The sequence below is a fragment of the Dama dama genome, chromosome 20 (assembly GCF_033118175.1).
Source record: "Dama dama isolate Ldn47 chromosome 20, ASM3311817v1, whole genome shotgun sequence".
In the NCBI taxonomy this organism is placed as follows: Eukaryota; Metazoa; Chordata; class Mammalia; order Artiodactyla; family Cervidae; genus Dama; species Dama dama.
Window position 1 is genome coordinate 46,103,568 of NC_083700.1, and position 14,426 is coordinate 46,117,993.

At 35.6% G+C, this 14,426-nt stretch overlaps 1 protein-coding gene across 1 annotated transcript in view; it reads left to right on the forward strand.

The window, feature by feature from the left end:
* Window positions 1-14,426, forward strand: part of DPYD (dihydropyrimidine dehydrogenase) — an 886,622-nt gene that overhangs the window by 718,895 nt on the left and 153,301 nt on the right. Inside the window, exon 19 of the mRNA XM_061121314.1 lies at window positions 7,757-7,899. Coding sequence (XP_060977297.1) covers window positions 7,757-7,899 — 143 coding nt within the window. The remainder of the gene's footprint in view (window positions 1-7,756; window positions 7,900-14,426) is intronic.

A 14,426-nucleotide genomic window follows, 5' to 3' on the forward strand; every position in this document is an offset into this window, starting at 1 on the left:
AGAGGATGGTATTTATAATTACATCATGTAATTACAAATAAATATAGGTGTGACAAACTGGGAATCTCCTAGGCAAGCTAGGTCATAAATTACTATTGTTTCTATCTAATTCCTAGCCGACAATTAAGATAATACTCATATTCTTGCTTTTATCATACATGGACAACAATTCTTTATTAGTTACAAAATTAGTTTGCAAAATTTAGTCTTATTTTTTTTTAAATTTATTGAAGTATATTTGACTTATCTTTTTCCAGAGGATCTTCCCAATCCAGGGATTGAACCCAGGTCTCCCACTTTGCAGGCAGACGCTAATTTACCACCTGAGCCACCAGGGAAGCCCATATTGAATGCATTGAATGTTAAAATTTGACTTTCACTTATAATTAATCCTTTTATATGTTAGCTTCATCACTGGTATCTATTGGGAAACCACAGAGCATATAAAATAAATCCTTAAAATACCATGACAAAGTATCCTGGAATTTTTAATTGGCAGAGATCATATAATCCAATATTTTCTATAGTACAGAGGTCTTTTCTACTGGCCACTACCTGCCAAATACCCACTTAGTTTCAACTGATAGGGGCATACCAATGTAGCTACTTCTATCGCTGAATTTACAATTGGAAGATTTTAATGATATTAATTAATGATAAAAAATAGCAAAATAAAACCAAAAGTGTGTGCTTAACCATTGGTTCTAGTTATCTTTTGAGAAAAAATATGGATGGAATCTTTCTTCATGATTACCTCTTAAATACTTGAAGACAACCATTAGATTATTAATACTTTCAGCCATTTTATACACCACACATATACATATTATTGTTTAAAATTTTTATTTAAAAATCAATTTTATTGTAGCCAAAACAGTGGAATTAACTTTACATAATAAACTATTTACATATAATATATGTGTATACATACACGTTTTAAGTTATGGGGATTGAGTTTATTTTGGCAGATATTGTTAAACAAAATTAAAGTTGCATACTTTAGTAATATAACTCAATATCCTTAATTGGTAGAAGTGTGATACATATTCTTGCTCTCTTGTGTTTTACTAAATTACTGTAGCCTAAACTACTTCATAAAACTGACAGTTAGCTTTCCTGAAATTTAACTTTACTGATTTTGCTTACCCTTTGATTCCAAACAAAACTGTTTATATGCTTTTTCTATCTCTGGTTCCATCTCATTATGTGTGTGTGTCTGTGAAAGTGAGAGAGAGAGGGACAGAGATCACAGTCATTCTGTTCACCCTGTCTTGGATATATTCTGTTAATATTTTACTTAAAATATTAGATATAGAACCAAAAGTGCTCTTCTGATTGTACAGAGGGTAGAAGCACTGCCCATCTTTTACGTAAAAGTTTCACAGCACAGAATCTTGAAAATGCCTATTCCTGTATTGTTTTAGATGCATTATTAAAAAGAGTCATTTTTTCATTGCAGAAGTGAATCATAATCACTCTCTTACCTTAAAGAATCAAATAATATAGAAGTATAGATATCAAACTTGAAAGTTCTTCTTCAGCCTGTTTCCCCAGAGATAATTATTAGCAGTTTAAAACACAGTGTTCTATGCATTTACATGTCCACATACTAAATGTAATCATATTTTTTCTTTACCTAAAATGGGACCACACCCTATATATTGTTCTGCTACTTGTGATTTAACACATAACTATGTATCCTAGAGATATTTCCATGTCAATTTTAAAGGTTTCCTGCAGCATCATACATGAATGAACTATAATTTATTTTCTATCATAAGCACTAGTGATTATTTAGGTTGTTTTTCACTGTTTTGTATATAAAACAGTATTTCAAGGAACATCTTTATATGTGTAACTTTGTATCTATGCATAATGGATTATATTTCTCAAAATGAGGTTTCAGGATAAGACATATACCTTTAGAGATTGCAGCTGCATTATAAATCTAATAAAAGTTCATCACACAAATAAATGCATTTGCAATCATAGACTTAAACTATATGTTTTGGAAATGAAATGACTTAGGATCTCCAAATTTACTCTCTAGAATATTAACTAACACCCCTTAAGTACTAAGTGTTTAAGCCCACATGTTTATAGTGAATGCTTATTTCTCTGGTCACTTTTCTGACTTCAATAGTAATATCAGTCTCTATACTACAACCAGGCACTGGGCTGAATGCTTTGCACAAACTGAGTCATGTAATAGTCCCCAGGTTGCTATGACATTATTGTTATTGATGTTCCTGTTTCACAGATACCAAAAACTGATGTTCTAGGAAGCTGAGGAGCTTGCTCAAAGTCACAATTGTGTGAAGTAATAGAGTCAAGACTTACACCTGCTTGGGTGGATGTTAGAAACCGTCTGAGCTTTAGACTGTAGGCAGTACTGCCACTGGCTTTCCGAAGGTGATGCTCCTCATAATTTGCTGCACTGTCCGTTCACAGTCCAAAAGTATGGACTCCACACAGAGACTTGATCTTTAAACTTTTAAACTGTGACATCAAACAAGTTTTATTCAGGTTGAACTATACTTTCTTCACATACATGATAGCATCTACCTGCGCAGTACTGCAAGGCTTAAAACACATGCTGTATATGAAGCCCCAGCCTCCACGCCAAGTATCAGGGAATTTGGGAATTACTTCATGAGCAAGCACCCAGAGAGGTAAATGTCCCCTTCTTTGGAAAATAGTATTAATTCTATTGCTTTAAAATAAAATGTCTAGCACATTCTAGGTACCAAATTATTGAATATGAATCGACTGTGAACATATTGAATATGTTATGAAGCAGATAAATAGTTATAAAGATATAAAGACTGGGAGAAATTTTCTTGAAATACTTAACAAAAATTAAAACATTTCATAAGAAAAATTTTAGTTTTTCAATAAACCTGAAATAACAATATAAAACAACTGGTTTTCTCTCTCCCATTTCTCCTGTTTAGATTTCACATCTCTTGATATAACCCTGATCCTTCTGGTACTTCAGTTTCTGGTTGAATTATGCTAATTTTCTTACGGGACTTTAATCCGTGTATAGCGATGTATTTTTAATTAGTTGTGCTTTACATATTTATCAGTATATTAAGTTCATTAACATTTTAAAGTTGTTTTAAAGTATAAATTTTTGGTGCTTGATTTATGTGTTTTATAAAAATCAATCTCTCAACTCCTACATCCTTGAAAGTGTTGATTTGCTACTACTTTCTTTCTTCTGCGTGATGTTAAAACTGTTAACAATTAGGCAGTCAAAGTTCAATTTCTAATGAATTTATTATCCACTTAATTCATTATATTTTAATTAATGTAAGCAAATTAAAACTACATTTTCTTTTTGTATACACAGTGAGCACGAGTGAGTATTATAACCCAATTTCTCTTTTATTGCCAGCTAGAGCTATTATCAGGGAGTTTATTGTGGACTTAGCTCTAACAATTAATTCTGTAACAGTAGCTGTCCTGGAAGTCAAATGATTAAGGCAAAAACAAACAGAATTAAACTCAATTATTCAAAATTTCAGTTATCCAAAAATTAGCATATGTTCCACACTGTCTTGCCCATTAAAAAAGTCTTCTCTTCAAGGATTTAGTCATGCTAAATAAAGTTCTGCTTACTTCTCACAAATAAACTCAAGTTCTGATGTCATTAAAAATTTTGCATATTGATTTAGTGCATGGACCTTTTGAAAAAATGTAATATATGGATGTCTGTGTTTGAGATTTTTAGCTTTGGAGTCAGTTAATCCTACCAGCATTATGATATCACTCAATAAAAGCTGCTAGAGATGGGGAAAAGAAGCAAGAGATGGTTTTCCTAAGGGAGCAGAGGTTATAAAGTTTCATCATCCTAAGCATCATGCTTTTGTCTACAATAAAAAAATTGCATTACTAAGCATGCAGCAACAACATGGAAGTCATGAAGTAAACTAAATAAATGCTCCCTCTGAAATCAATTGTCGTTTTAGGGTACTACAGGTTATAGTAGCAAACATCTGTATAATATTTGGCACTTCCCTGGTGACTCAATCAGTCTGCAATACCAGAGACCCAGGTTTGATCCCCTGGAGGAGGAAATGGCAACCCACTTCGGTATTCTAGCCTTGAGAATCCTATGGACAGAGGAACCTGGCAGGCTACAGTCTATGAGGTGGCAAAGAGTCAGACACAACTGAAGCGACTTAGCACACGCATATAATCTTTATCATGAGCTAGCCCTATATATATATATATATATATATATATATATATATATATACACACACACACATACATATATAAAATTAATCCTCAGAACAGCTCTGTGAAGTTATTAAAATTTTATTATTTTATAGATTGAAAGATTAAGATATTTTCACAAGATTACACAGCTTGTAAATAGTGGAGCTAGAATTTTAACCTAAGCAGTTGACCATGTTGTTTCTTTGATATTGTAACTAGTTCATCTTCAAATTCCCTTCTTTTGAGGATTTATTTTAATAGTAATTATAAAATATATGATGTTTAAATGAATGCGAAGTTTTCCTAATGGTACATGTCTTGGCATCAGTGTTGGAACTCACAGGTCTGGTTCATATTTGTTTGTTTCTTTGTTTCCTCAAAATGTGAGGATTCAGGATGGCTGACTTTCCTTGGCGCATCCCACACATTTGAAACGGAAACACTTGATGTAACTGAATTCTCCATCAGGCCCATCTGGTTATCCCATGTAGATGAAGACTTAATTTAAATTGCCTATTGCCTATTAGTTAATTTAAGCTAATAGGATTTCAGTTTTTTTAAGTTTAAACCTTGTTGTTTCCTTTAGGATGTAGTCTACTTTTAATTCCTTGAGCTTCTCGAACTGGCCTCTTCCTCCCTGGTTTTTTATCTAAAATCACTAATTACCATAGCAGTGCCAAAAAAAAAAATTATCTCAATAATCATGATTCTGAAAATCTTTATGCATTTTAATTAACATATGTATAATCTTGTGTGGTATTGACATATGTGACCAGAAGTTTTATTTTTATATTGAATCTATTATTTCCTCATTTCTGTCATTTTAAAATTAAAAAAATTTCTGTATAACAATTTGAAAGATCTTTTTATGTACCTTCAGTTTCCTTCTAAAAACCTTTCATGCCAGATAAAAGTCATTTTTAAAACCTATTCCCCATAAAAAATGCTAAGAACAGGTAGATTATATTTCATTTAAATCAAGTTATAAAGAAAACCAATCAAATAGAATTTATAATGGAAATTAAAACTGAATTTACTATTACCAGCAACAGAAGGATCCATTTCTTCATTTTTGGATCACATTTCCTCAGAGAACATAATTACTCTTAATTTTTAAAAAGATACCTTTATTAGTTTGAAAGGTTTTCATGTTCATTAGGTAAATTAGAAAAGCTTTAGAAAAAGAAGGGAAACATCAAGTAGAAAACATCTTATTGACCTAACTGAACATTTTAAAATGCCACTGAGGGTTTGCTGATGTTCTTTAACACCTGTGTAATAATGTTGCCCTTTAAATGGAACTGGTTAAATTTTCAAAGCTGTGTTCTGGGATTTTGCCATTTGATGTCCATTAATATCAGTTGGAATATGTGGCCAAATCCCTGTGTACCACTTTGAAACTTTACCCCTTAGTGTTAATGATAGTCTTCTAACAGTGCAGTTAGAAATAAATTATTTATCTGCTTAGCACAAATTTCCTTTACTCTCTAGGGTCAACTGAATAAGAAAAAAAAAAAAAAAAGAATCCCAATGTTTCTTTATTGCTTCAAAGTAACATGTGTGTAAGGGAGCCATCAACTTAGTATATATTGAACATGTCAGTTATATTATGCCAGGATAGCTATATGTCTGTCTAAAAGATTCAAGTTACAAATTCCCTAAAAATGCTTTCCTCTAACCTTTACTCTTGAATTCCTCTTTAGTATAGCTAAAGATATGTTTTTATAAGTATGTGTGTGTGCAGTTTTTCCATGCATCCTGCTGTCCACTGTGTTCGCCTTTTTCAATGATTAAAACATTCAGACTTAGAAGAAGTCACTGCTAAATATTTTAAAATAGAAATAGGGTCTTGATGTTCAGTTTCTAAATGACCCTAACTTACTGCCTTGTATTTAAATATCAGTTATGAAATTCCGAAGTTTCAGCATTGAATATTCTTGCCTAAGAATGCTACTATCCAGAGGAAGATATTTTTAGGTTTGGGAGCACCAAGTAGTCATTTCAACAAACATTTTGGTGTTGAATGCAAAAGCATTAGTTACACATAAATTCAGTTCAATCTGAAATGAACAGGATGAAAAGAAAACCACTGATTTTATTTTTTAAATTGTTTTTATGTTTTTTAAAAAATATTTTTTCTGTTTACTTACTTACTCTTTGCTGTGCTGGGTCTGCATTGATGTGAGGACTTGTGTCTAGATGCAGTGAGTAGGGCTGCTCTGTTAGTTGCGGCGTGCAGACTTCTCATTGCAGGGGTTTCTCATTGCAGCGCATGGGTTCAGCGGTTGTGGTTCAGCGGTTCTAGGCACTAGAACACAGGCTCAATAGTTATGGCACACAAGCTTAGTTGCTCCTCGGCATGTGGGATCTTCCTGGATCGAGGATAGAACTCATGTCTCCTGCACTGGCAGGCAGATTCTTTACCACTGAGTGACCAAGGAAGCCCAACCACTGATTTTAATGGAAGCTCTTTGTGCTTCCTTAATGGGAACACCAATAAATACATACTGAGAATATTGGTAAAGATGCTGGTGATGGTGGACGGGATGCCAAAGTACTCACCACAAAAGACTTGTTTTACCTTTCACTCGTTTGGTTGTTTGTGGAGGTCTGGTTGAGGCAATGCCACATTCTTGCACAAAAGAAACTACTTTTACTTCAGAAAATGCCTTTAAGGGACCATTGACTTATGAGTGTACACCAGAAATATCAAATTACATAGCTATATTGTGAGAACATTAATTTACTCCAGATTGTGTTAACCCTAGAGAGTCTAAGCAGTGTAATCATGTGAAATATGACCTGAAAAAATGATGTCTTCTGTCTATCCCTGCAGCTTTTATTACACTTAGCAAATAATGTATTGGTAATGTGTGGTTAAATAGTGTATAAAAAATAAAATGTACACTCTCTAATTACTGAATTCTAGTAAATTCTCTTTAACTTGGTTAAAAATTTCTAACATATGAAAAATTAGATTAGGCTCACCATGTTTCATCAGATTTGGGAAAATACATGTAAAATGCAATATGGAATCTGTAAGTTCTTCAGCACCTTACTTGTTTTTGCAATATCTCGATTCACACCAGCTGCTTTATACTTCATGGAAACATAACATAACTGTATGTCTATTTATGCACTGTATGTGATTGTTTTTCTTTTACAAAATCTGCCATTCCTTGTTCTTTCTCAAACAGATGCTTGAGTGTTCCATACAATCTTTTACACAGTACTATATATCAAATTGTAGTATGTATGTATTGTATGCAGGAGTTTGCATTGCTATGCCCACTTGCATAACATTCCTGCATGCAATAATAGCATCAAAGTCCTTAAAATAAGAATATATCCATTTATAAATTAACATACTTTGAAACATAACAATGTTTCTGTTTTGCATACTTATGTATCTTAAGTAGAGATGAAATTGAATTTTGTCTAGTACAACACTGCCATCACACAGTAGTGTTATAAGGCAATATGCTCAAGTGGTCAATATTCTAACCATTGATCACCCTTTTTTCCATAGGCACAGCCATCAGACCTATTGCTTTGAGAGCTGTGACCACCATTGCTCGTGCTTTGCCTGGATTTCCCATTTTGGCCACTGGTGGAATTGACTCAGCTGAAAGTGGCCTTCAGTTTCTCCACAGTGGTGCTTCGGTGCTCCAGGTAGTACTTGTGTCTGTCCGTCCCTTCATAAAGCTCCATCTAACAAATAAACTGTAAATTATGTGACAACAAATATGTTCTTATAGGGTCTCTTAAGAAAGAATCTTTGTGGGATCAAATTGGGTGGCGCTCATTAAGTTTCTATTATGAGTTGAGAACAACCCTGAGGTTTATTTCCTGTCATTTCCTGTTCTTTTAAGAGCTTATAAACCCTCTATTTAAAAAAAAAAACAAAAAACATATTTGTGCACCTGTATGTTTCTAAAATAAACGGGATCAGGTACCAAAATGCATACTGTGCTACTGGATAAAAACCAAATACATGAGGAGACCTGGGTAAAAGCAAAATCTTGACTAGAAAATAAAAGAAGCCCAGGGTAAGGCCAATATAAAATCTCTGCTGGATGGTACTGTAAGATTGACAAAAGTGACTCTGAACTTCCTGATAGCCAAAGCGAGGAAATCACAGTTTCTCAAAATATAGAAATAAATCAGTTGTTTACCTTCTTGTGATATAAAGCTGAGGGAGATTCTTTCATTGTTTTCATAAAAAGATACTTTGAGATATAGTACATCATACTCTTATTAACCCTCTACAAATAACTTAGAAATCACTTTATTTTTTATTCATTATAACCTTGCTTTTTACATTATAATCTTGTTCAGTGTAGATGCAGCGCAGTGCCTCCGTAGTTTATAGTATAAGCATTACTCTCAGGGGCCAGATATGCAGGTTTCAGTGATGTGATAGGAACCAGAGGTAAAATTTTTCACATGGCAAGTAGGCTGTGACTTCTGAGGTAATATTCCTTTAATATGGCTTCTTACTACCTAGCATTGATGGTAACTGGGGAGCAGAATGTTTAGCATCACTTATATTCTCTGGCAAGAATTTAAAGTGTAAAATAACGTGTTGCCAATTTGACAATTGGAGTTAACATCCCATTATGAAATATAAAGTGAAAACAACATATATCAAAATGCTAATGGAGGCAGACTTCTGCTTCCAAGAAGATGGAATAGATGTAATTTTTCCTATGCTTCTGAATTTTATATATACAGCTAACATAAAGAGACTCTGAAATGTGAGGAGAAGGCAGTCTGGCTAGGAATCTCAGGACCCAAGGCACAAAAGAGTGGAGGGTTTCCTGGGTTTTCTTTTTGCCTCATATATCCAGACTTGGATCCAAAGAAGCCAGCAGCAGGGAAACAACAGGGGTAGGCAAAAAATACACACACACACACACACACACACACACACACACCCTTTGTAACTAGAGAACTGAGAAAGGGCAACCTAGCAGACAGAAAACTTTTAGACCATGAAAAAAATACACACACACACACACACACACACACACACACACACACACACACACACACACACACACACACACACCCTTTGTAACTAGAGAACCGAGAAAGGGCAACCTAGCAGACAGAAAACTTTTAGACCATGACTGCTCTACTCCAGCCAAATACTGCAGCTAAAACCTGCAGTGCCAAACCTCTCTACACAAAGTACAAGCATGAATCTTATACTTCCAGTCTCAGGAGGCCATAACAAGGCACCTAGCATTGCCCGTGGGCCATAATGATCCCCCACATGTTGGAGGCATGGACTTCCACCCCACTGACAGTGATGAAGTATCCCTTCTCCTCCCTTTTGGGACACTGTCAGAGAAAGTCTAATGGGGAGTCAGGACTTTTATCACCACCCAGTGGTAACAAGGCCACTCTGTCCCTCCCACCACAGTCCCCTGGTGTCAGAGGAGGCCTAGTGGGGAGCCAGATCTCCTATCCTATCCTGGCAGTAACATGGAGAATGTCCTTCAGAGTCAATGGAGGTCAAGTAGGGTACCTGGGCAGTAAGGAGGCAGCAACCTCACCCTCCCCCGCCAGAATGGTATCCAGAAAAGCCAGCTAAAACTGGTTTAAATAAGATGAAGACTCTCTTAACATAGTACCCCAAATGTCAGTATTCCGATTGAAAGTCACTCATCATACCAAGACCCAGGAAGATCTCAAGATGAATGGTAAAAGACAATTAATAGATGGCAATATCAAGCTAACAGAGATTTAGAGTGATCTGATAAAGATTTTGAAATCAGCCATCATAAAATTTCTCTAACATGGAGACTACAAACATGCCTGAAACAAATGGAAAATATGGAAGATCTCAAAAAAGAAATAGAGGATATAAAGTACTTCAGTACTGAAAATTACAACAGCAAATACAAGAGTCAGTTGACAGACTCAACAGAAGAATAGGGAGGACAGAGAAATAATCAGTGAAATGGAAGACAGAGAAGTAGAAATTAACCAATCTGAAAAAAAGAGAGAAAAAAGACTGAAAGGGAAAAAATGGGCAGAGTCTCAAGGAACTGTGGGAGTACAGAAAAAGATCTAATATTCATGTTATCAGAATGCCAGAGGAGAAATCAAGGAAAGAGGGGATAAAAAGGAAATAATATCTGAAATTTCTCAATTTTTGCAAGAGACATAAACTTATAAGATTCAAGAAGTTGAATGAATCCCAAATTTGAGAGGCATAAAGAAATCTATACCAAAACATATCATCATCATACTTCTGAAAACTAAAGACAAACAACCCCTTGAAAACAAGAAAACCATGACATTTTTACTTATAAGGAACAAAAAATTCTAATGACAATCGATTTCTCATCAGAAACCATGAAGTCCAGAAAGTGGGACAAAAGTTTTCAGTTGTTGAAAGAAAAGATCAACCCAGAATCCTATTTCCTTCAAGAAGGAAAGATAAAAAACATTCTTAACTCAAGAAATACCAAGAATGTATTTCCAGGAAGCACAACTAAAAGAATGACAGAAGTTCCTTAAGAAAAAGAAAAATTATGAAAGAAGGTACTTAGGGGCATCAGAAAGGAAGAAAGAATACAGAGCAGATATACAGATGTGTAAATACATTACAGATACGTGAATGTAGAAAGTGCTATGTGTCCCCATAAAAACATGTGGTGAAAGAATCACTCAAATTGCAGTTTATGCTTAGGCTCACCTGGGATTGAAAAGCAAAGAATCCTTCAAACTTCCTGAAGAAAATGAAGCCTATTGTATAGTATATATAAATGCAGATAGGAACTACAAGAACCAATGAGGCACTTCTCTACTCAGAAAGGGCAGAGACCTTTTCCACTTCTCTTTCGTGAGCCGTGTGATTTTTCCCAAAAGGAATCTATAGTTCTGTCTGTTCCTCTTTAAGACTTTCCTCATTTCTGCCTCCTCTGAACTGCCTAGCTCATGCTTATCATGGGCCATTCTACATGGTGGTCTGTCAGTTCCACTTTTTACATGAAATACCTTACCAGCTGAGTATCTGTCTCTTGGCTTAGATTTTCAAAAGAGGAAATCTGCTTGGCTTAATGTATCTTTTCATGCCAAGAATCATCATAAAACACTAATCACCTAATGTATTGGCCGGTGTATAGCAGAAACACATTAAACATTTGTTGAATGAATTTTTTAAGTGAGTATGCTTGAGTTGTGATTTTTTTTTACTAGATCGTGAAGAGGGGGTGAGACGGTCAACATGGTATTAAAAAGTGGCCGCCAAAGCTCTGCTCCTTCAGCTTAGGCTTGGAGACTTTCCAGCTACATAAAATATTGACTCCCAGTTGATATTCTTAGAAATGTAAATTTCCATACATAGTCTTTTACTGGTGTAAAATTGCAGGTTACATATCAATTATGTGTCATTATGTGTCATCATGGACATCACCATTGGTTAACACCGAAATCAGATTGATTATATTCTTTGCAGCCAAAGATGGAGAAGCTCTATATAGTCAGCAAAAACAAGACCAGAAGCTGACTGTGGCTTAGATCATGAACTCCTTATTGCCAAATTCAGATTTAAATTGAAGAAAGTAGGGAAACCACTAGACCATTCAGGTATGACCTAAATCAAATCCCTAACGCCTATACAGTGGAAGTGAGGAATAGATTTAAGGGACTAGATCGGATAGACAGAGAGCCTGATGAACTATGGATGGAGGTTTGTGACATTATACAGGAGACAGGGAACAAGACCATCCCCAAGAAAAAGAAATGCAAAAAAGCAAAATGGCTGTCTGAGGAGGCCTTACACATAGCTGTGAAAAGAAAAGAAGCCAAAAGCAAAGGAGAAAAGGAAACATATACCCATTTGAATGCAAAGTTCCAAAGAATAACAAGGAGAGATAAGAAAGCCTTCCTCAGCAATCAAGGCAAAGAAATAGAGGAAAACAATAGAATGGGAAAGACTAGAGATGTCTTCAAGAAAATTAACAATACCAAGGGAACATTTCATGCAAAGATGGGCTCAATAAAGGACAGAAATGGGATGGACCTAACAGAAGCAGAAGATATTAAGAAGAGGTGGCAAGAATACATAGAAGAACTGTACAAAAAAGATCTTCATTACCCAGATAATCATGATGGTGTGGTAGAGCCAGACATCCTGGAATGCAAAGTCAAGTGGGCCTTAAGAAACTTCATTATGAACAAAGCTAGTAGAGGTGATGGAATTCCAGTTGAGCTATTTCAAATCCTAAAAGATGATGCTATGAAAGTGCTGCACTCAATATGCCAGCAAATTTGGAAAACTCAGCAGTGGCCACAGGACTGGAAAAGGTCAGTATTTATTCAATCCCTAAGAAAGACAATGCCAAAGAATGCTCAAACTACTGCACAATTGCACTCATCTCACACGCTAGCAAAGTAATGCTCAAAATTCTCCAAGCCTGGCTTCAACAATACATGAACCGTGAACTTCCAGATCTTCAAGCTGGTTTTAGAAAAGGCAGAGGAGTCAGAGATCAAATTGCCAATATCTGCTGGATCATCGAAAAAGCAAGAGAGTTCCAGAAAAACATTTATTTCTGCCTCATTAACTATGCCAAAGCCTTTGACTGTGTGGATCACAATAAACTGTGGAAAATTCTGAAAGAGATGGGAATAACAGACTAACCTGACCTTCCTCTTGAGAAGTCTGTATGCAGGTCAGGAAGCAACAGTTAGAACTGGACGTGTAACAACAAACTGGTTCCAAATAGGAAAAGGAGTACGTCAAGGCTGTATATTGTCACCCTGCTTATTTAACTTATATGCAGAGTACATCATGAGAAACACTGGGCTGAATAAAGCACAAGCTGGAATGAGATTCCTGGGAGAAATATCAATAACCTCAGATATGCAGATGACACCACTCTTATGGCAGAAAGTGAAGAAGAACTAAAGAGCTTCTTGATGAAAGTGAAAGAGGAGAGTGAAAAAGTTGGCTTAAAGCTCAACATTCAGAAGTCTAAGATCATGGCATCTGGTCCCATCACTTCATGGCAAATAGATGAAGAAACAGTGGAAACAGTGGCAGACTTTATTTTTTAGGGTTCCAAAATCACTGCAGATGGTGACTGTAGCCATGAAATAAAAAGACATTTACTTCTTGGAAGAAAAGTTATGATCAGGCTAGACAGCATATTAAAAAAGCAAAGACATTACTTTGCCAACAAAGTCCATCTAGTCAAGGCTATAGTGTTTCCAGTAGTCATATATGGATGTGAGAATTGGACTATAAAGAAAGCTGAGCACTAAAGAATTGATGCTTTTGAACTGTGGTGTTGGAGAAGACTCTTGAGAGTCTCTTGGACTGCAAGGAGATCCAACCAGTCCATCCTAAAGTAAATCAGTCCTGAATATTCATTGGAAGGACTGATGTTGAAGCTGAAACTCCAACACTTTGGCCACCTGATACAAAGACCTGGCTCATTTGAAAAGACCCTGTTATTGAGAAAGATTGAAGGCGAGAGGAGAAGGGGACGACAGAGGATGAGATGGCTGGATGGCATCACCGACTCAGTGGATACGAGTTTGAGTAAGCTTCAGGAGTTGGTGATGGACAGGGAGACTTGGCATGCTGCAGTCCATGGGGTTGAAAAGAATCAGACACGACTGAGCGACTAAACTGATGTGTCATTAGTTTTAGTCACGTTTCTATTCAGCCAGAAAATATTTTTAAACCAATTTTACCTAAAGTGAGAACTAAAATCATTATTAAGGTATATTTAGGACAGTTATGAGTGGGAAAATCCTTGAATTTACAATTTTGACTTGGCATTTGAATGGGGTGGAAAATGTATAATATTTCTATATCTTTTCTACTGTAGCTAAATTTTACCCTGTTCTACTTCTTAGACCTGGGTTAATCTAACCTTTCATTTGCTATACTTCTGGGCTGCTGAATATTATTAGAGAAATTCAGGTAACTCTGCCAATTGAATTTTCTCCAAATTCACAATGCTTAATGTCAGCTGGGCCATGGGTGACTGTAAGCATCAGTTTTTACTCATTTTAAAAAAGAAATTCCCATTAAAGTCCCTCTGGCAATTTTTGTATACCTTAAGGCCCTACATCCCTCCATCATCACCCTCCCATTTTCTTGCCATTTCTTCCCTGGCTCTTACTGCCTACTTCATTCTCTTCTCTGGACCTTGCAGTTTATAAATGGAAAT